At 36.7% G+C, this 20,935-nt stretch overlaps 1 protein-coding gene across 6 annotated transcripts in view; it reads right to left on the reverse strand.

Annotated features, from left to right (window-relative positions):
* Positions 1-20,935, reverse strand: part of KMT2E (lysine methyltransferase 2E (inactive)) — a 61,995-nt gene that overhangs the window by 9,724 nt on the left and 31,336 nt on the right. For 3 of the 6 annotated variants that reach the window (XM_075081397.1, XM_075081401.1, XM_075081396.1), the window contains 14 exons: positions 18,652-18,824; positions 17,426-17,464; positions 15,617-15,829; positions 14,121-14,251; positions 12,945-13,062; positions 12,651-12,760; positions 10,779-11,040; positions 8,275-8,373; positions 6,274-6,438; positions 4,958-5,266; positions 2,843-3,097; positions 2,517-2,661; positions 1,474-1,727; positions 1,276-1,332 (listed from right to left, as the gene is read on the reverse strand). In XM_075081397.1, coding sequence (XP_074937498.1) covers positions 1,276-1,332; positions 1,474-1,727; positions 2,517-2,661; positions 2,843-3,097; positions 4,958-5,266; positions 6,274-6,438; positions 8,275-8,373; positions 10,779-11,040; positions 12,651-12,760; positions 12,945-13,062; positions 14,121-14,251; positions 15,617-15,829; positions 17,426-17,464; positions 18,652-18,824 — 2,330 coding nt within the window. Of the gene's footprint in view, positions 1-1,275; positions 1,333-1,473; positions 1,728-2,516; positions 2,662-2,842; positions 3,098-4,957; positions 5,267-6,273; positions 6,439-8,274; positions 8,374-10,778; positions 11,041-12,650; positions 12,761-12,944; positions 13,063-14,120; positions 14,252-15,616; positions 15,830-16,643; positions 16,717-17,425; positions 17,465-18,651; positions 18,825-20,935 lie in introns of those variants that run through there. The other 3 variants (XM_075081399.1, XM_075081398.1, XM_075081402.1) reach the window with 2 other exon arrangements.

Consider the following 20,935-nt stretch of genomic DNA (forward strand, 5'->3'; position numbering starts at 1 on the left):
AAAGGGGAGGAGCTTCAACAGGAGCAATTCCCAGGCCAAGAAGTTACAAAGCACTTGCTTCAATTCAACATAAAAGGGATCCTCAGTGTCAAAACATTTATTTCAAGGGTGGGGGGGAGTTTTTCCAAGACACTTCAAAATTTTAAGACTAGCATTCTGTAGATGGAAAAGAAAAACAGTCTTAAATTATAGAAACTAACTTTTGTACTACTTAAAACTGTATTAACTGTGAAAACCCAGCATATATCCATGGCTGGAAGTATCTTTTCTAAACCAACATCTTTTAAGGTTTTCATGAATCCTTTGTAGATTAGGTGTATTACAAAGCTAAAGTTCCTAAGTAAAACCCTCTTTTTGAGTCAAACACTGAAATATTCAATTACAGTAGTTTAGAAGTAATCGTTAAATTCAGTTGACAGCTATGATTGTATGAAAAATTTTGTGTATTTCAACATTTGTTAAGATTTTAACCTTTTAATAAAACCCCAAAACATATGTGCTTGACTCCCAGGGGCAAGTAACTGGATCATTCATTTACACGACTCACCAGAAGTAAAAGTCTCCCTTGGTAAAAAATAACAATAAAAAGATTCAGCGAGTTACACGTATTCCTTTTGGGTGCCATTAAGTTTATAGTTCAACACCTTTATGCAAATTGTGTCATTATCGCACCAAATTTGAGCTCCAGGTTGGTGTGGAATGTTTCCTCTCTGTCGCCTGCCCAGCCCAAGGATCCCTGTGGGAGTTCTTGATGTTCCAGAGCCACGCTGCCCTCCAGAGCCCAGCAGGACACATCCACCCCCCAAGGCTGGGAGCACTCAGGCACATGCCAACAGCATATGCTGCACCTGAACAAATCCACCTAAACCCATTTATTCCCCTTCTGCTCTGCTCTCTCACTCTGAGCATAATTACGCTCAAAAACAATTAAGCAATGCTGGTAACAAGTGAAAAATGTAAATTTAAATCTATCTGCAGCCTGAAAAGCACAAGTGTTGTTTTTCTGTTCTTATCTATAAATCGCAGTAGCTGATCCTTTCCGTGACAGCCATCAGGGTTTTTAAGTTATACAGAAAAAGAGAAAAGCCAGTTTAGAATAGAAAAATAAATAGATAAAGTGGAAATATACAATTATAAGCAAATGAAACCTGTAGGGAAGCCACCGTTTACATTCCAGGAAACTTGCAATGGCTAGCAAAAAACATTTTCTAAGAACAGGGCAGCCATACAAGTGCAATCAAGATACCATCTGCAGTTTTCAGCAAATATCCTTACCTCTTGACTGTAAGCTCGCCTTTTTACTTCTGGGGAACTGTCAGGTGAGGAAATATTCTAAACAAATAAGAAGAAATTGCAAGTTAATTTCTTTTTTAGCCTAGAGAAACGTAAGACTTCCCCTTGTACAAATAATGACTTACTCTAGAATGTCAAAACATGTTTTCTGAACACAATAAAATTCATCATAAATCTCACCTCAAAGTGCATGGTATTTCCATGTATACATGGAGTTACAGGAGTAACTGGCGAATATATGGGTTTGTAACCATTTCTACAAGCTTCATCTTCTGTTTTTACCCTAGGAGGAGTAGCAAACAACGATGGCTCGGAAGCAGTGGTGTCAGTATGAGTTGGCGTGGCATACGGTGAAGGAGTAGGTGTGGAGGTTTCTGAGAATGCAGACTCCAACAGCTGATACAGTCTTCGTTTTTTTAGTGGTGTGGTTAGATCTGTGTGTTAAAATTAGAAAAAAGCTAGAAGAGGTCTAGATATAGTAATCACAGTTGTTTAAGTACTTGATGTAATGAAATGATGAACTCCACATTTAAAAAAAAATTAAATCAGTAAGATTAACAAAAAAATCTCATAAGGGCAGGCTCCCTGAAAGATGAACTCTTCATAGCCTGAAAACTTCCTGAAAAATAAACTCTTGACAACCTACAGATATATCAGTAACTGAAATTTGTGCGCTAGGATGATGGGAAGCACTATCTAGGTTTCTAGAAAAGGTAAAGTCAACCTCTATGCATTTTTGAGACTGTTTAGCTAAAAAGTGGAAATTCCAAGTTCAGGACCATACACAGTAATACTGATATACTCCATATCCTTAAAGAAGTGTGTGTTTGGTTTTTAGCGAGTTCCCACTTTGTACTATGTCTGAAAGATTACACTGCTTCTTCCGTGTGCAACACAGACCCACTGAATTTAAAATGAATTTTGAATATATAAACAGCATGGAAAATGAATTTATAATCTAACCTCTTAATGTTCATGGTAAAACACATTAGTGTCAACAAAAGACTATGAGATATGGTGGTTATTTATCTAGCATGAATTATATATTAAAGGGGGAAAATATTCCAACCACTATGCAACTAAGCATTTCCTTCAAAGAAAGTATCAGAAAACAGTGCAAATACCTCTAGAATTTTCATTAACTCGTCACTTTAGAAACCACAGTCTTCCACATTTAACTATTTTGACATAGCCCTTATGTACTGTATTAGTAAAAGCTTCACCTGTTAAGGAACAGTTCTCATTCAGTAATAAAGGACTTTTATTTTCACCATTGATGGCTGGACTTCTAGACCTCTCTTGCGACAGCGAGTTAAATCTATCAATCATTGTTGAATTTTCTTCTTCCAAAGCCTGCTTCAACCAACGCTGCAATAAAACAAGCTCAAATCAGTGACTTAACAGCTTTAATGATAAATGTTCCAAAACATGTTACATGTGACAGAATTGGTTTGTCAAACAGCTTTTCTCTGCTTGAATTCCTGCTAGCCAGCAAAAACGTACATTTAATCAATATGGGATGGGGAACCATAATCAAGGGAAGCATTACCTTCTTACAAGAGCCAGTAATGTTTTCCACAGGTTCTTTTTTCCTCCTCTTCTCTGAAAGGAATGGTGAAGTAAAACGAATATAGTGCTTTGGAGTTGAATATACATGTGGACTGTAAATGAGACCTGGTAAAGAATTCAGCTGAGTAGCCAGAACTTCAGGGTCAGTAGATATGCGTAGAGGCCTTTCTGATAGACTGTCTGTAGGCTTCCCTGTTTTATCACTCTTTTCACTTAACCATTCACTGACCAAGTGCTGAACAGAGAGAATGAAAAAAAAATTAGTGTTTTTATCAGTGGCTTTTAGAAATTTTTCAGTCCAGTTATTTACCTAGTCAACTGATACACAAAGCAGAAAACAGCCAGTTTCCAGGCTACGAGTTTAAGAATATACAGGGCAAGAATGAGGACAGTTTTACTCAAATAATGGGGACAGCAGAAGAGACCAGTATAGATTCACTCTACATACCAAATTTTTGCGTGTTTTGGGTTTTGGTGTTGGGGTGTTTTGTTTTTTATTAAAATAGCATTTCATTCTTACTGAATGTACTATACGAGTGCCCACATTAACTATACTTATTGATGCAAATTTAGTAACAGAATTCCAAGAAAAAATTTAAGCTTGTGCCTGAGCGTCTCAGCACCTTAGCTAAAGGGAAATAGCATAATGTTAACAGAACAAAGTTAAGTGAACTCCTCATCCAATTTCCATACTGTCAGGAATGTGCCTTGGTCAACATGTCAGACATACACCTTGGACATTCTTCACTGCTGTAGTTGTATTAAATTACAGCACATTTACTACGGCACACTTGTCAAAATAGGTTATTCTTTCCTAGCTAGTTCAGTGTTTTTGAAAAACATGCCAGTGGATTTCAGTTCCTACTAACAGGGACACTATCCTCCTAAATTTTACAATGGTTCAAAGTTAAGGACATGCAAGAATAGCACATTAAATATTAATAATATGACAGTAAGGCTTTAATACAGATTATAATAATGTTTAAGTTGCTCATCTTTTATAAACCTATTCATATTTATTAATTTTAAAAATTCACTTTAATGTTACTCCTCACTTAGGGTACACTGGGTACAATGCAATCAGACGTTTCACAGACGTTTATCCTTAATACTATGTAACAGCAAAAAAGTGCAGTAGAATTCAGACTTCTGGGATATTTCCCTTCTTTTTTGCTATGCAACATGCAAAAAAGGAAGAAAGATTCTAGCATCTCCCCTCTGACAAGAATTCAATACTGATGCAATAAGCAGTGTAACAGGATGACTCAGGTAATATATTTTTTTCCAAAATGCAAGTATCTTTGGGGGTTTAAGATAAAACCATCTTGAAATTGCTACTGTTCATTTGACAAGAAGTTTCAGCCTATGACTTCCTCCCCCCTCCCTTCCACACCAAATAAAACTTTCACAAGCAAAGTGCACTGAAAAAAGGTCACTTTTTAATACAGTCTGTAGAATTTTAGAGCAGAAAGTTTTACCGCTTTATTCACTCTTGCAGATTTAAGATTTTTTCAAGTGTCTTTAAATATTGTGACATTTCTTCAAGCTTTCTGCAATGCAGTCCAATTAAAAGAATTTTAAAACAAAGCTCTTAAGAGTAAAGAATCTCCATTCCAAACATGCACATAAATTTCGAGTGTTTATATCTATTCACTTCAGAACAGACAACTCAGAAGTACTAGAAAATTAGTTTCCTTTGAGATATTGTTTGCTACCATTAAAATACCTTCTAAAGCAAATTATGAACAAAGGAAGGAAAGGCAACTTTTAGTTCTTTTTTTTGGTTATATATGTTATTTCAATCCATTTACAAAGCACTCCCCTTAAAAAACATTTGTTCCAAAATTGTTCTGGATATGTATTTTGGAAGTCTCTTAAAACCCAGAATAACTTCTACCAATGGATGTTACACATCCCTTTTTTAATCTCTTAATTTATTAACAGTGAGTGGCTGTGTAATGGTGACTTTTAAAGAAATGAGTCAACATTTTTAAAAAATCTCTATATAGGTTGCATACTTTTGCAGCAGTCTAATTTTTAAAAACTCAGTTAAAGTCAGTCTATCCTCTTCTCCCCATCCCTTAAGGAGGCATACCTTCTTTGTTTTAGGATATTTAGTAGGGCATTTATTAAGTGCTGGAGCTTCCGTTTCCGTAACCATTTCTGTAACAACAGTTTCTGTTTCAGGCTCAGCTACCAGTGCAGCATTCTCAGTTTCATTATGTTGTGAAGTTACTTCCACATCAGGAGAAGATGGCTGGATATCTGAGCACATGCTGACAGTTCTGTGTCGTCTACGCTGTTGTCCAATGTGAGTTCTACTTCGTGAAAAGCTTTTTCGCTGTTTAGCTCTATTAACTTTGGCTGGGGTAGGCTTGGTGGCAGTTTCTTCTTTTGCTGGTTCCTGGTACAAAATAGAAGTCTAGTAAATGGATTCCATGCACATGTAAAGCTATGTATCTTTTTAAAACAAAATGTCAGTTCCCCCTTCCTTTACAGGTCTGAAAAGCCTCTATCTCATTTTTATTGTCAGAACTAAAATACTTCAGTGGTAATGTTTCTATCCTTCTTCAAGGCAAACTACAACATTTCCTGTATTTTTCTCCCAAGGACCTGACGCACCATTGGCAGAGTATGCACACACACCAGTCACTAGTCAGATCACCACAGATTTGTGCAAGAACTGCAGTACCACCTTCATTCATCCCTAAGCTAGAAATCAGCTGCTTAAATCATGATGTCTTTCAGTTCAACATCGTTTTTGTAATTTTAGTTTACTAAGTGGTTAGCATTGTCACAAAGGTACTTGTCAGCATTCTGACAGATACTATCCAGGGAACAACCTGAACTGAGAATCTTCAGGAGTATTTGCAAGGTAAGAAGCATACTAGCGCCCAGCAATGATAAAGAAAAATTGTTTATGAAACGAAGTATCATCTGCAAGAACTCAGAACAAACTATGCCTTAATAATTCCTTTCCTTTAAAAGAAAGGATTATATATGATCTGTTCCTGAATAACTCACTAAAGCAGCAAGTTGTTCTACACTGGTTATGGAGGGTGCCTAAGGAAAACCAACTCCTGTGGCTAAAGTCAGCATTGGTCAACACCTCCCATCCTGAACTTCAAAGAAAGATCAAATTTTACAGCTGGGCTGTGTGTGTGCACATGTGCATGAACTAATTGTTAACCGAAATTCCTCATGAACGAATTTTATACATATTTTATTGAGAAAAAAATCAGGAGCTAACATAATACAAAGTCAAAGAACTATGTGGATTTTGGTCAAATATATTCGAGTTCCGAGGAAAAAGTATTTCATACATCTTAAAGTGCAGCTTGACATCCAAACCAAGAAAATATGCCACGTTAAAAAACTAGCCTTAAAAAAGACAAAGTTCCATATAGCTACCTGGATAAATTCAGCATCATTGAGAATCTGTGCTTCCTTGCATTCTGCTTTAACCTCAGTTTTTGCTGTGCTGATTCTTTCCAAAGCCTGTTCTCGTCTTTTTTCTCGTTTTTCTAGTCTGGCAAAAGCTTGCAGTATAGCTTCCATTTTCCGTTCTTCTCTCGTCTGATGGATTTAATAATAATCAAGTTTCAGTCATAATCCTTCACATATGTAAATACATAAATAATTTTAAGCACTTCAGAACACCTTCACTGCGTGTTGACACGCAGATCAATTTCGGCTAAAGCTCAGGGGAAAGGGAGATGTTACAATGACTGCAATTATTACTGACTTCTGAAGAAAGGCTTGCATTCATATTAATCCTGACAAACAAGAGGGTCCTGCTTTGGATTTAAGAATTTGCTAATAATAGTGGTTTGCTAGTAGATCGCTGGCCTATAAGCATGAAAAGAACACATAGCTCTGAGCTGCTTATTTGCGTGTACAGTATTTAAAAAGCAATGAAACACTAATGACCAGAAAGATATGAAATACTAATATATGCATGAAACAACAAGAGAAAGCTCCATTATCCTCTGACCCAATTTTCCGAGTGTCACAAACTACATCAAAACATACAATCTAACATCACTATTTCAAAGTAAGGTAACAATAAGTCACACAGAGTAGCTAAATTTTAGTCTGTCCGTAATTCAGGTCCTAGTGCTGCACAGAGGCAGATTTCTTCATCTACACAGAGCTCTGCTTAAGGACAATACAGAGGTGGCAGATGTGGGGACTTCTGTTACAAACTTTTTTTTTACTAAATGCCTGCAGCTGAACAGTGCTACTGATAGCAACAATGTGCTTATATCAAAGGAAGAATAGCCGCAAATATATTGCTCATACGAGTGAATGAGGAACCCAATTCTGTTTTGCCACTGAACCTGCCTTTGCTTGGTAAAATACAGGTAAACTTGCAGTTATCTGCAATCCTTGTGGAGCTAGAGTAATAATCACATCTTTAACTACTACAGCAACTCTGTGGTAAGTTAGTTTCACAGAGAGCTTTGCTTTAGTAAGAATACAAATGTAAAGTCACACACACACAAAAAACACCCCAGCACATCCTCTGGAGCAAAACCAAAACCCACACATCCACCAGTGATGAGAGTCATTCCTCAGAGGCATGACAAGATGCTGTTATATGTTAATATCAGAGCTCATGCTGTCATTCTTCAGGTTTCATATTAAAATATAGATTTTCTTTGAGCAGATTTTGCTGTCTGATGTCTAATAAACACAAGTCTCATCAATTTTGCTGACGGAGTTGTAGGAAATACTGACCAAAAGGAACATATACCCCATCCCCCCTTATTTTTCTAAGGTTCAGGCAGATGCAGACAGTTTTGGTCCACCTCAAACTCTACTTATCAGAAGTTCTGTGAGCACAAACAGTAAAATGAAAGTTCCAAATATTAGTATTTCATTATAAAACTTGGCCAGGATTTTGATTTCACTAGTAATTTCAAGTATCTCAAGTGCTGAACACGTAACAAGAAAAGCTTATTTTAAAATGCCAGTTTTCATAACACCGTTCTACCAACCTCTGAAAATTAGGATTTCTGAGGCTTTGTTAAGTTGGGAACTCAAAAAAACAGTCAGGCAAAAGTCCTGACTCCCATACTATCTATAAAATAGCCATTACAAATAGCATGCAATAATCAAGAGCAGAGAAAATAAAATCTAGATTATTTCTATAACGTCTTTTTTAAAGGCAATAGACAGTTATATAGGTTTGAAGATAGAAGCAGGTTTTAGTCAGAAAGCAATGATCAAGCCAGATGAAATGCGCTCAAATATCAAGCCTTGCATTTTAAATTGAAGGTCATGTAATGATCTGACTTCACATACACTCAGATTCTACAAGCCTACAAAAAGGCAGCAGTTAGCATGGGAAGAGCAGGTGTCACTAAGCCTTAGTGACAACTTTAAGCAGCTACTTGCTTCCCAACTTACCATCTTCCTTTTCCTTTCTGCAATCTGCTCCTCTGATTCCATTTCTACTTCATTGCTAATGGGAGTTTTTTCTTCTATATCATCAATAAAATCTGGCTCCTGAAAGATGGAAATGACTGCTTTACAGAAGCTCTACTACTCTTGCAAACTAGGGAAAACTAAAAGCTACACAGAACTAAGAATCCTCAGATCACTACATCAAAAGTAACCAAGCCAATAAATCACGACAAAAATGTAAAGAAAAACCTAATATCCACCTGTACCTTTGTATAAACCTGTAAATATCATTGCCTGACTACATCTTTTCCATTCTGAGCTTAGACATACCTGTATCTTTTTTCTTTAGCATACTGACCTTACTGAAATTTTGGGGTTCCATCCCCACTCCCCACCCACCAAAAAAAAAATCAGAATTAAACTTCTGAACCAATGGAAAATTTTGGGCACTAACACTGGCCACTGATTTAGCCACATTATAATCAGTTAAAGAATTAGGAGCTGTACACACCCATAAAAAAAAAAAGCATTAGTTTTAGTGAAATAGAGTGAGCGTCAAAGGAGATGTTAACGACGATTACATAGAGGTTCTTCTCAGCTCAGAAGTAGATTCTAAAGTCACATTTTCCATTTAAACATCTCATTACCGAATCTCATGACAGTGCCATAGCATAAGGAAACACAAGAGTTAGCTAACTAATACTAGTCTTTTTTTTCTGCCTAAACAGAACACCAAACAAACAAACCAAAAACCCCAAAAACAAACCAAAAACCCCAACCACCAACCCACACCACCAAAACACCACAGCCTACGAAACACTAACTTTGAAGAGTTAATTGTTCACTAGTCCTATATGCGATTTTACTTTTACAGAAAGGACCAAAGTTGGTTTTGTTTTTTACTTTTTTCTTAAAATTACATTTACCTTTTCCCATACGCTTTATTCATTTTAGCACTATATATTTCACCCCAGGAAAAAAGCTATTAATTGACTGCCTTCTACGTTTAGATATACATTCTAACAACTTCATTCTTTTCACAATTCTTACTGTTTTAAGTTTTGTTTTGAAAAACAATGCGTGTTCTCCTGTAACTGTTCTATATAAGCACTGTGTGTTATGTTAAAAGCTTAGGAAAAGATTCCAAATACCAGTTATCACTTGTTAAAAACAAAACAAAAAAAATTACTTAGGGTGAGAAAGTTTAGATGTTGCCTATAAAGGTCATAATTTCTAACAGCCACATGCCATGCCTTCTGGACTTCCAAACATTTTTAAGCTTTTATAGCTAGTATTTTTAGCTATCATTTAAAACCCCAGAACAACCTGACCATCTTACGAAAACTGGGGGTAAATATGCTCATTTCAGCTTAGTACTTTCACTCCTAAATGATGTTAAAAATTAAGAACTTGGAAATGGCTCCCTCCCAGAATAACTCCTTTCTCTCTGCCCCTAAGTTACCATCCAAAACCATCATATAAGAAAAAAAAAACAACAACAAACCACCACCACCACCACTCCCAAAAAGAATAGATAAGTTATGAAAGTAACAATCTTCCCATGTTAAATATTTATCTTTAATAGCTCCTCTGCAAAACTAAGTTAATAATTGATCTCATGGATCTCTCCCGCTAGTTCTTTCAAACTGACATACTAAATGAAAGACTAATTTAAAATTTATTACCATGGTATATTATCAGGTAGCTTTACCATACTATCCACCTATTATCCAGTATTTAGCTTCAAAGCACACCTTCTTCCTCCCAACTCCCAAACTCTATTTAATCTTCTACACAGAACTGCAGCCAAATTTAATGTTCTCAATTGCAATTTTGCTTGTAATAGGAGCAGGGATACTTACTGCTATGTTTAGAAAACTACGCTCCTGAGTAACATATGCAACTAACCAAAAGACACTTCAAGATGGACTGGAAGCTCATGAAAGCATGACATGAGGCTTTCACATCAGAGATCCACAAAGAAATTCAGAGGAAAAATGTATAGTTAAAACTGGTATGGGAACCAACATACCTTTGAATACAATCAAATATTATGGGACAAACTTTTTAGTAGGGCCTGTAGCAACAGGACATGGGGCAATGGTTTTAAACCAGAAGAGGGTAGATTTAGACTAGATAAGACAGACTTTTTTTATAATGGAGGTGGTGAAACACTGGCACAGGTTACCCAGAGAGGTGGCAGATGCCCTATCCCTGGGAACATTCACGGTCAGGTTGGACGGGGCTCCAAGCAACCTGATCTAGTTGAAGGTGTCCCTACTCACTGCAGGGAGGGGTGGACTAGGTGACCTTTAGAGGTCCCTTCCAACCCAAACTATTCTATGATTATGGAAAACTGAAATTAGTATTAAAAAAAAATTCTAAACAGCTTATCATGATTCTTGATAAGTCTTCATACCCCTTTCCAGTGACTTGTTATAATTCCTTTAGTAACTACAAAAGGAGTGTATAACAGCTTTTCTTTCTGATGATCTTTGTGTCAATACCTGATTATTAGAAATCGACAGCCTGAGGGGAGAGAGCTTCCTCTGCTTATTATCTGTGATTTTCATTTTGGTGGCTGCTCCTTCACAGTCCAAAGTGATATTCTGATTCTGGGTCTCCTTTTCTCTTGAAGCATCTTTTTCTTTCTTTCCCTTTTTCCTTCTGGTTTCATATCCAGTATTGATGTTTTCTGTAGGCTCAGAACGTCTGAGAACTGGACATTCAGGATTTTCTTTGAGGCAAGCACAATCCACTTTGTATTTACTAAAAGTAATTAAACGCAAGATGACGTATTTTGATTAGGCTGTACAGCAATGAGACTTTTCAATACTATATCACACAAGCTGATACATTTCACATTAAACATCCGCTATGATGTAAACCAACCATATTAAGAGCAGTTGACTCATGTCTTCACCAAGATATACAATATTGCTACAATTCAAAAATCTCATCTACTGGTTAACAGAATTTGGTTAAAAGACGGAAGACATCTAAAACCTGAGTATATCCTGGGGGGAAATACAACTATCACATTAAATAAACAGACGCATGGAAGTAGAGGTCTTGCTTTACACAAAGATAGCAGACAATTTACAGAATAAGCACACAAAAAAACTTGGAGTCACTTTGCACAATTTTAAGCTCCGCTTGATAAATAAGAACTGTTATTCAAACACATTCGACTTGCGCAGGCTGTCAGCTGCAGGTACTAAACACAACTACTACATACTTTTGAAATAACAACACCCCCCCAAAAAAACTATCAACCAGGCAGTTTCTCAGGTCGTCTTCATGTGAGGGATGTAGGAGTATGTCTATAACATTTAACAGTGCAAGGTATCTTGAGTTAGTCTGAATCAAAGTTAATTAATAGAAGCAGTACTCTATGGCCATAGCTAGTTTGGATCCAGAACTAATGATGGCATGTCTGCACAGCACTGCACCCAAGCTGACTTATGAGTAGACCAAAGAAAATCATATTACCTTGGTGTAGCAAAACCTGAAACAGTTGGGACTACTTCTGGACACAACCAAGTGCACATACAGAAACAGGCTCTTCGATGCTTCTGTTTCCAAGGTCAGTATTGGCCTAGATGTTCCTGCACAATGTACCTATACCCAGGAATATTTCCTACTAGCCAAGGGAAATGGTTAGTAGGTGGTATCACTCAAATGCCTTATTTTGTCATCAGATTTCAAAGAGGTGTTTGAATAACAGTTCCTACATACGTGAGTGGAACTTAACCAATTAGTTCCTTTACCATTTCAAAATGATGCTAATGATGATAAAACAATGGTAACGGCAACAGTTTATTAGACCTTTCCCCAGTTCATCAAAGGAGCAGCAGTTATAGTCCAGAAAACGTGTAATAGGTTATATAGAATCTAAGGCACTGAACATTCAGTGTACTTGAACTTTCTGAATCACACAATAAACAAACATGATTTATAACTAAATTCAACAGACACTGTCTTCCTGAAGTTATACTAAAGAGGCACTCCAAAGTAAACAAAGTGTTACCAAATAGTTCTAGATTTTCTTCCCTCTACTCTCCCCACACTATGGGATGCCTATATACAATAAAATTTCATAGTACATCTTTATTCATGTTCATCTACATTTCTATCTTTTCCACATAATTTACAAGTAACTGCAACATTGCTGAAATTAGCAACAGATATGCAGTAATAAAAATAAAGAAACCCTGCCCACGCACACACACTGTTCATTGTAAATACAATGCTTAAGGAGGCCTATGTTATTAAAGCACGCAAGAAAGTCAGTGATATAAAAACCAAAGCCATTCTGAATCGCAATGCAACTCAATAAGCATTAGATATATTTTAGAAGAGTATGCTGAAATACTTACCAATTTCCATAATCAAAATCAAATGCTATAGTAATCTCTGCTCCCTTTGGAATGTTATGGATGGAGTAAATATAAAGATGAATTGTTCCATCTTCAATTACATGCCTCACCTATATTGAGGAGAACATTATAATAGCATGCATTACTTTGGGTTTGTGGTGGTTTTTTTATTGGTATTGTGTTTTTTAAGTACCTGTACAAAAAATGGTAGAGATTGCTCAAATTGCCAGCTAGGAAACTCAAGGAGAAGGAGACGTCTAAGTAAATAAAATTTAACTTTATGTAGATGCTCACCTCTGCATTTGGCGTACATGAACGCCTGATGAATCGAGCTTCATTTCCGAAAGTCCTTGCATCAACACACATTTCTAGCCCATGGAATTTGGAATAAAACAAAACAAATGGGTATGGCCTGAAAGACATACAAGGAAACCAGAGTTTTGTAATTTTTAAAGATGCTAAATATCACCTATTTTTCACATTAGTTAGCTTTGTAACATGATGTTTGGCACGACACACTAAATTTCTGGATTAATCTGAGAATGACACATTTTTATTTAAGCTCGTGATTCTTGCTGGTATGTTCTCCAAATGTATCCTCAGAACACCAAAACTCTGAGTTACAGCCCTGCATGTAGCTGCTCTGCATAGGATCTAAAGGGAGGAACACTAACGGAGCAAGCACTAGACATAGAAGACAAAAGGTTAAGATTCCTCATCTTTCTTATGAAACTTGAGTAGAAATTCAGGTGCCTCACAGAAAAACAATAAAATAAAATAACATCTCTGCATCTCTGCCTAACACCTGCATTATCACTAGCACCCAACTCTCCTGAAGAAAGGGGGCATCTGAATACTTTGCCAAGACATGCTTTAAGTTCTGCTATTACGAGTGGCAGGGAGTCCTTCCATCTTTACTTAGCAAAAGTTCTGTGTTCTCTCTCCTCAAAGAGGCCTCTTGCAATTTCCCAAGTAGGTGTGGCTGGGCAGTTAATGGCAACACTGAAAAGTCTTCCACAGGAAGGACGCAGTCACGCATTGCTCAGTAACTTAACCAACTAGAGAATTCTGGCAGTCAAAAGGTTCCAAGCTGACCTGTGTCCAATTCCATTCCTGGCCTGATAGACGTAAAAATCTAATTCTCTCACAAAAGAGACTGTCTTTGTCATTACCTTCCGAATTATTTTGGTATGGTAGAACCTGCCAGTCTCTGGTTAAAGGTGCACAACTACCTAACTGAGGATGCAGGAATCCTGTAACCAGGGAAGAACAAAGAAAGCGGACACCGACTCCTGAGCGGATATGTAAGGATATCCGGAAAAGAAGGGAGAGAACAGATTCCAGCTGCAGTTATTTTTAATCATACAACAGTAAAATGCAAGGCACTGCTGGTAACTTGTACTTGAGGCAAGAGTTTGGCAAAAGAGCATTTTAAAAGTTACCTTATTAAAACATTTGGAATAAACAAACCTTTTAAAGAAATATCCATTAGCTTCAAATTGTTCTCTCAGCATGAACTTTCCTCTGTATTCAATAATCAGTGCATCAGGAGGCAAGTCTTTGGCAGCTTTTAAAATTTTCTTGTTTTTTTGCACGTAACTCTATAAAGACAGAAGTTAATTTATGAAGTATCATCTTCTACCATTTTTCCTTTACTATTAACCGCAGATTATACTTTTCACAACTACTAAACAAGTCTATAGGAACTAAGGAAACCCTCCTTTTTGTAATTAAACCTCCAGACTGATTTGATCTTAACTGTCCCGTTCCCCTACCAATGCAACTAGTTCTGAATTTAGAATCAAGGAATGCTTTAGACCTACTTCTCCAGTATGTGGCTGAAAACCAACATATTCATGTTCTCACAATTCAAGTACTATACCCCTTAGTGCTCTTAATTCTCACCACTATTAGGACAAATTGCTACATTATTTTGCCTAACACTTTCAAAAGGCTTCAATTCCTTCAAAGAAAAAAAACATGCAAACATAAAAGGACATTCATGATTCATTCAAGGAAAAACAGAACAGGAAAATAATGACATAAAAAATAAGAATCCTGAGAGTTTCAAAATTTCTTATTTCCGTATCTTTAGATGCAAGGATGGCTTTTAATTAAAAACCAATACATACCCTGACAATTAGTGAACTCACACCTCTCATAACTGCCATCGCCAATCAAAAAGGAAGTAGCCTCTATGTAGGCAAAAGGCTCTGTAAGCAGGGATATTCCTCTAAGGAGGGTGCCCCATATGCCATGATGGTCTTTGAGGAAAAGAAGCAAAGATGCTTCCATTAATCTGCTACAGTAACCACTCCTCAAGATTTCTGCTACAAAATACTAAGGTCTGTTATATGGCTCTAATTTTAAGCTGATAAGTAACTGATGTTAAGGACAGAAAGAGACATTGCACAATTTCTGCATGAAGTAGAAATTACAGGATCACAAAAGTAAAAAAGAAATCAGTATCAGAATAATCACCTACCATCAAAAGAATTCTTCATGAACTGATAAATGAAATCCTATTCTATCTGAATACCAGACTTACCGTATATTAAAAAAAAATGTGGACAATTAACATGTTGATACCCAAAGCAGGAAAAAAAAAAAATATTCCTACTTCAATGCTTCTGTCTACTCTAACCACTCCTGATATTCCTCGTAGAGCAGAGAAACAGTATCAGCGAAGTTTACTGCGCTATGCCCACCACAAAACACAGTCTAAGGACAATCCAAGGTTCAGGCTAAGGCTCCACCTTAGTTATTTCTATGAGAACTTATGTGCAAGTGCAAATATAATCAGAGATTATACTGGATATATTGAAATCAATCACGAATTCTGGAAAAGCTGTTAAAACTCTGACACTTAGACCTGGTGAGACAAGATACAGAAAATGAACGTGAAGTCCCTCTTTTTGGCTATCTATATTTGGCATGCAATAACACACCGTGGCACAGCTCATTACCTCAACTGGAGGTTTGAAAATCAGATTGCTGGTGCTGACTTCTTTTTTGTCATTTCCATTGCCTAATCTCAGAGCTATTTTTTGTGCCTCCCTCTGGACACCCTCACTGTACTGGTTATTATTTGCTTCTTCATAACGATCCATCCATGCCTTGATTTTCGTTTCCCATCCGAAGTTTGAACTGTCAGTAGGGTCAATCTCTGGAGCTGAGCCCTAAAAATTAAAGTGACCAAATATTACAAGGCAAGAAAAAGATACTGAAATAAAAAACCAAAACAAACCAAACTCTACAACAAGACACAAAATGAAGGGCAAAGGTATGCCATTCATTTAAGGTGTTTTTCTTTTTAGGAAGTCCAGTATAAAATTCTGTATTACTTAAAAGCATTGAGCTGAATTCAATAGCATTACATTTGTCCTCTTATGAATTTAATCATTTCATAAAAAGCACTCAAGTTCAGGAATACATTCCTTCTTCAATAAGAATTCTAGCTTTTAGTGGGATGAGGATGGAGACTGACATTGTTTCCTCCCACAACTGCACTGCATCATGAATCTGTGAGTGCAGGAGTTGCAGAGTCAGACCTCCCTTCCTCCTCAACTTTTGTGAGCATCTGCAAATATAAAGAACTCCAGCTTCCACCCTACAATACACAGATTTGTTTTTCCCCTTTGAACTTCAAGGGTCATGCTCTATTTTTTTCTTCTTTACATCTTACTAAACTTTACTAATCCTACACCTACTACATTAAGGTTGCAACTCTTAATGTTACAGGCTTTGCACAGATCATTCTCCTCCCCTTATCTGTTCCTCACGAAACAGTTTTCTTCTGCAGTGCTTCAGATCCTTTCACTTTTAAAGAAAGTGCCATTGTACCTCCAGACCTCACAAGCAGCAGGCAGGCTGCAGCCAACCAATGCTCCTTATGGACAGCAGCAGCCAACCAACGCTCCCTTTTCTATCCAGCTGAGCAGAGACACTATTAAACATTAATAAAACAGCAAGTAGTTCAGCAATTCAATTTACCTGTTACTGATTACGTTTCTTTTGTGCATCAGGAGAACCATACACACAAACAGCATTAATAAAAGGTGTGATGCTAAGAAAACCATGAAAACACACAATGGAACCATATAAACACCATATTAAAAAGCACAAAGATTTTCTCTCCCAATTCTGTGTTCATTATAGGCAAGTCACATCTTATACATTTGAAGTGTAAATTGTGTCCCGCTTGTTTTTATATATCCCAAGGATGAATAAACTATGGGAAACACCTAGTTTTCAAACCATGAATATTTTTATCTCACAGAAAATGTAGAGACTGCTACAACACTTACAAAGCAGACATCCCAACACGATCCCTTAAACTATGCCAGCACTAGCGAGTCCCACCAGATAAATACATGGGAGTATCGACAGAAAAGAATCACTAGTTTAGCTTTCAAATGCAGTATAGCCACTTTTTTTTTTGCTGCTTAGAGCTATGAAAAACTGGAGCCACTAAGTTCAAATGAGGTGTGCACTCAACTTTACTCCCTTGCATAGCACAAACAAGCCTTAACTCCTCCACTAGCTCTTGAAAACCAAGTGTTCTCAGAATACAAATTTACACTCTACTATTTCTGTTAACTTTGCAGGACATAAAGATGTAGTGCTTATACTTTATTTTAAAATTACGATGATGCATATACTTAGTACGTTAGTTATGAAGAGTATTATAGTACTTAACGTACAGCCCCAATCGCACTCTTGATGCTTCATATTGAAGTAATGTACAATTAAGGTTTAAAACAAAATCACATTACCTTTACTCGTGAAGATTTCCTGGATCCTTCTCGAAATGCCTGAAACAAAATTAGGTATTTATACTCTTTTGAGAAAATAGAAAATCTCTTAAGATATTTAAAATCTATTAACGAGTTAACAACTTTTTGACGCTGACCACTCTCGATAAAACATAGAAGTCAACAACAACAGAAAAAACTACAATGAAATCTCAAGGAGGCAACAGGTTACATCTCACAAAATATATTTTAAAACACAATTCAGCATTACAAGCTAAGTGCATACTGGATGTCAAGAGCTAGTAGTCCAGGTACCCTTAACCTTTTTCACATTTTACAACATGACTCTCTAGAATTTCAGAATTCAACGCAAAGTAACTGAAAAGTTACTTACGCAACACTCCATACTCATCAGGTAAATCTGTAAATTGCCCACATCCTTCACCACAGTATTTGTGGAAAGAAGGGAGGGGAAGCAAGTGTTACAGCTGTCCTATAATGTTAACTTACCAAAGAAGTGTGTCATTCTACAACAAAACCGCATTTTTTAAATCTTCTCACACAATGTTGGGAAATAACAGAAGAATATGTGGTAGTAAATTTATATTCAGAAACATTAATTCAAAAGGAATCATTTTACTCAAGATATCCAAAAACATATCAGTAACTAATTCTGACTTCTAGTTTTAAAGGACAAAATTCTCATCCGAAGTGAAAAGGAACTGCAGAAAGGAATTTATTAGTTTAGGAAATTCCATGTACTTTACTACTTCACATATAACGTTTGTATCTTCACATATATTTTATTGTTGACACCTGTAGTTGAACAGTGTAACGTCAATACCTTGTTTACCAGAGGTGTTTAATAGCTAACCTTCTTACAGCACACTTCCACACAATTTCAGATCAATAAATAGACATAAAGTCACATCAGGACAACTGACACCAAACATTTCTGAACTTAAAACAACCACAGCTGAAGACTTTCAGGCACAGAATTCTTTGGGTTTCCAAAGCCTGTTCTGCCCCACCTCTAACTATATCAAGTGGTCCAGTAGACACAATTCTTCCTTAGAAATTCTGCCTCAATTATAAAATTGAACTTTTATTGAATTAAGGGGGACAGGGAGGGAAGCAGTGAAGACTGCATCATTTACTGATTTTTAAAACCAGTGTCTCTTGGTAAGAGATGTCCCATAGCTCTAATTTGTAAGAGAGTCATAAAAAGAGAAACTACATTCACTTACTTTTTTACATTTTGCTATATTCTGTTCTTTCTCTCCACTTTTTTTCCTTTTCTTATCATTGACTTTTGTAACTCTTGTAGCAGTTAAAGTAATTGTAGTTGGTGTATGTTGAAAAGCAGTATACAGTTCCACAGGAACCTCATCACCACTCTCTGTTGCGCTGGTATCCCCATCTTTAAAGCAAAGAACATTCTGTAAACAATTAAGTACTGTAGAAAGAACATTCGCTAGTTACTCTACACCTGATTTTAAAAAACAACGTATACGGGCAAATGCGTCTAAGCATTCAAGGCTAGATACACCAGCAGTTGCAAGAGTAAGAAAATGAATGACCAATGAGAAGCTGATAAGTAGCAGATGTTCGTAATGCCAAGTAAGAAAGATACCAGATTAATTCCACTCAAAGAATGGAATTGTATTATCATATTCCATTATACACAAAACTAGAATCAAAACAAATATGGTAAAAAAAGTATTTCATCTCATTCACTTATATAATACTTTTACTTGTAATATGGCTTTAGGATTCTCTCAGATGACTGTATTCTAGAGGGGATTAAAATTAATGGCTGCCCAGCATTTCTTGCAAAGCCCTATTAATCAGTCATGTAAGCCATAATCAACTGTTTCAGCTTCCATTTGCAGTATCAAGTGCCTTTTTCAGGGCAAATATGTCAATTTAGCCAAAAGCCTTCTCTCCTCAAAATCCTCTAATAACAACATTCTGCTACTCAGAGAAAAGGGAAGCCTATTTTACTCTTTAAAAGATCATACACAAACTGACATATTTTTTCTTTGTGCTATGCACCTGCACTAAAAGACAAAGCCTGCCATTTAGCATACATCAGCATTTGTGTCAGACAAATAAATTTCTTGACCTGAAACAGGATTACCCCACTTCTGTCAAGATCAAAGGCTGTGAAGTATGGGGAGGACTGGAAGGGAGATGGTGCACACAGATAGGAGACTGCTTGTTCACATGTGCTTAGTACAGACTTCTCAGATTTTAGCAGCTTTTCCAAATATTCTGCCTTCACTAAACATACTTGACACTAAGCAAGACTTTCTGAAACTCCATAGACGCAAGCTTTACAAATACTTAATAAGAGCAGAGAAAACATTCCTCCTGAGCTCAGAAGAATGTTGCCTTAATCAGTGCACTCAGTCCTAATTGAAACCTTCTTTACTAAATAAAGAACTCCAGCTACTGGTTACTCTGGATTTTTCTTGCTCACAACATTCCTTAACAGGATTCTTCTGTGCATAGTAAGCACTCCAATGTTACCATCTCGGTTGTTCTTTTCAACAATTTATTAGGCACATAATTACACTTTAGATATTAGTAGCTGATGATGGTCTCTGAAAATGGTTACATTTCTGCTGGGACTATTTTCTGAAATAGCATAAAAAAGCACATAAAAAAGAAGAAATGTCTAATCCAAGAAAAACTAATAGTGGAAAAACTAACAATCAAGAAATGAAAACCCAAGGCCCTCTCGAAATTGTCAATGTTTGTAGTCCATGCACTAGTGCCCACAGAATCTAAATATGTCACAGCCAAACGCCTCCCTGCCCCCAACCCTCCTCAAAAACCCCACAAAACACTGTCTTCCTTAGGGAAGCAACATTTCAATATTGTTGTCTACACTGTGCCCTAACTTACTGTAAAGAATAATTACCTCAACTGAACATATAATTACAGACTTGTTTTGAGACACTCCTTCCTTAACCTACATAACTTGCTTTCACTTTAGAGAGCCTTAGTAATGCACGCTAAGGGAAGATTTTGCATCTTTGAAGAATCAAACTCTCCAAATTTCACGAGACGTTATGAGCCCAGACTCATTTCCCCATAAAGCAGCAAATGATCTCACCAGCACCAATTTCAAGACCAGACAGCCTGAAGCACCATCCTTGAACAAGTTACACCTCTACATACTGTACCTTTAAAAAAAAAAAAAAAAAAACCCAAAAAAACCCCAAACCTCAAAGCATCCAGGATACAATTGACTAGGAGCTTAACAAAGGTGCTCACTCCACTGAACCACAGTAAGCAATCCAATGCACCGTAAGCTGCATCAGAATTACACTTTTATACCAGAACAACACAACCAGCACCACCACATAGAACCACAGGCCCCAGAACAATGGGCTATAAACGTTGCCAGGAAAAAAGGTGACACCGTTATACATAAAAGTTTAAGGCTCTCACCAAATTTCATATCCTGTGAAACGTTCACTTAAAAGTTCTTTCTTTGATGCAAACCAACTGATCTACTACTTG

The sequence above is a fragment of the Phalacrocorax aristotelis genome, chromosome 1 (genome assembly GCF_949628215.1).
Source record: "Phalacrocorax aristotelis chromosome 1, bGulAri2.1, whole genome shotgun sequence".
Lineage (NCBI taxonomy): Eukaryota > Metazoa > Chordata > Aves > Suliformes > Phalacrocoracidae > Phalacrocorax > Phalacrocorax aristotelis.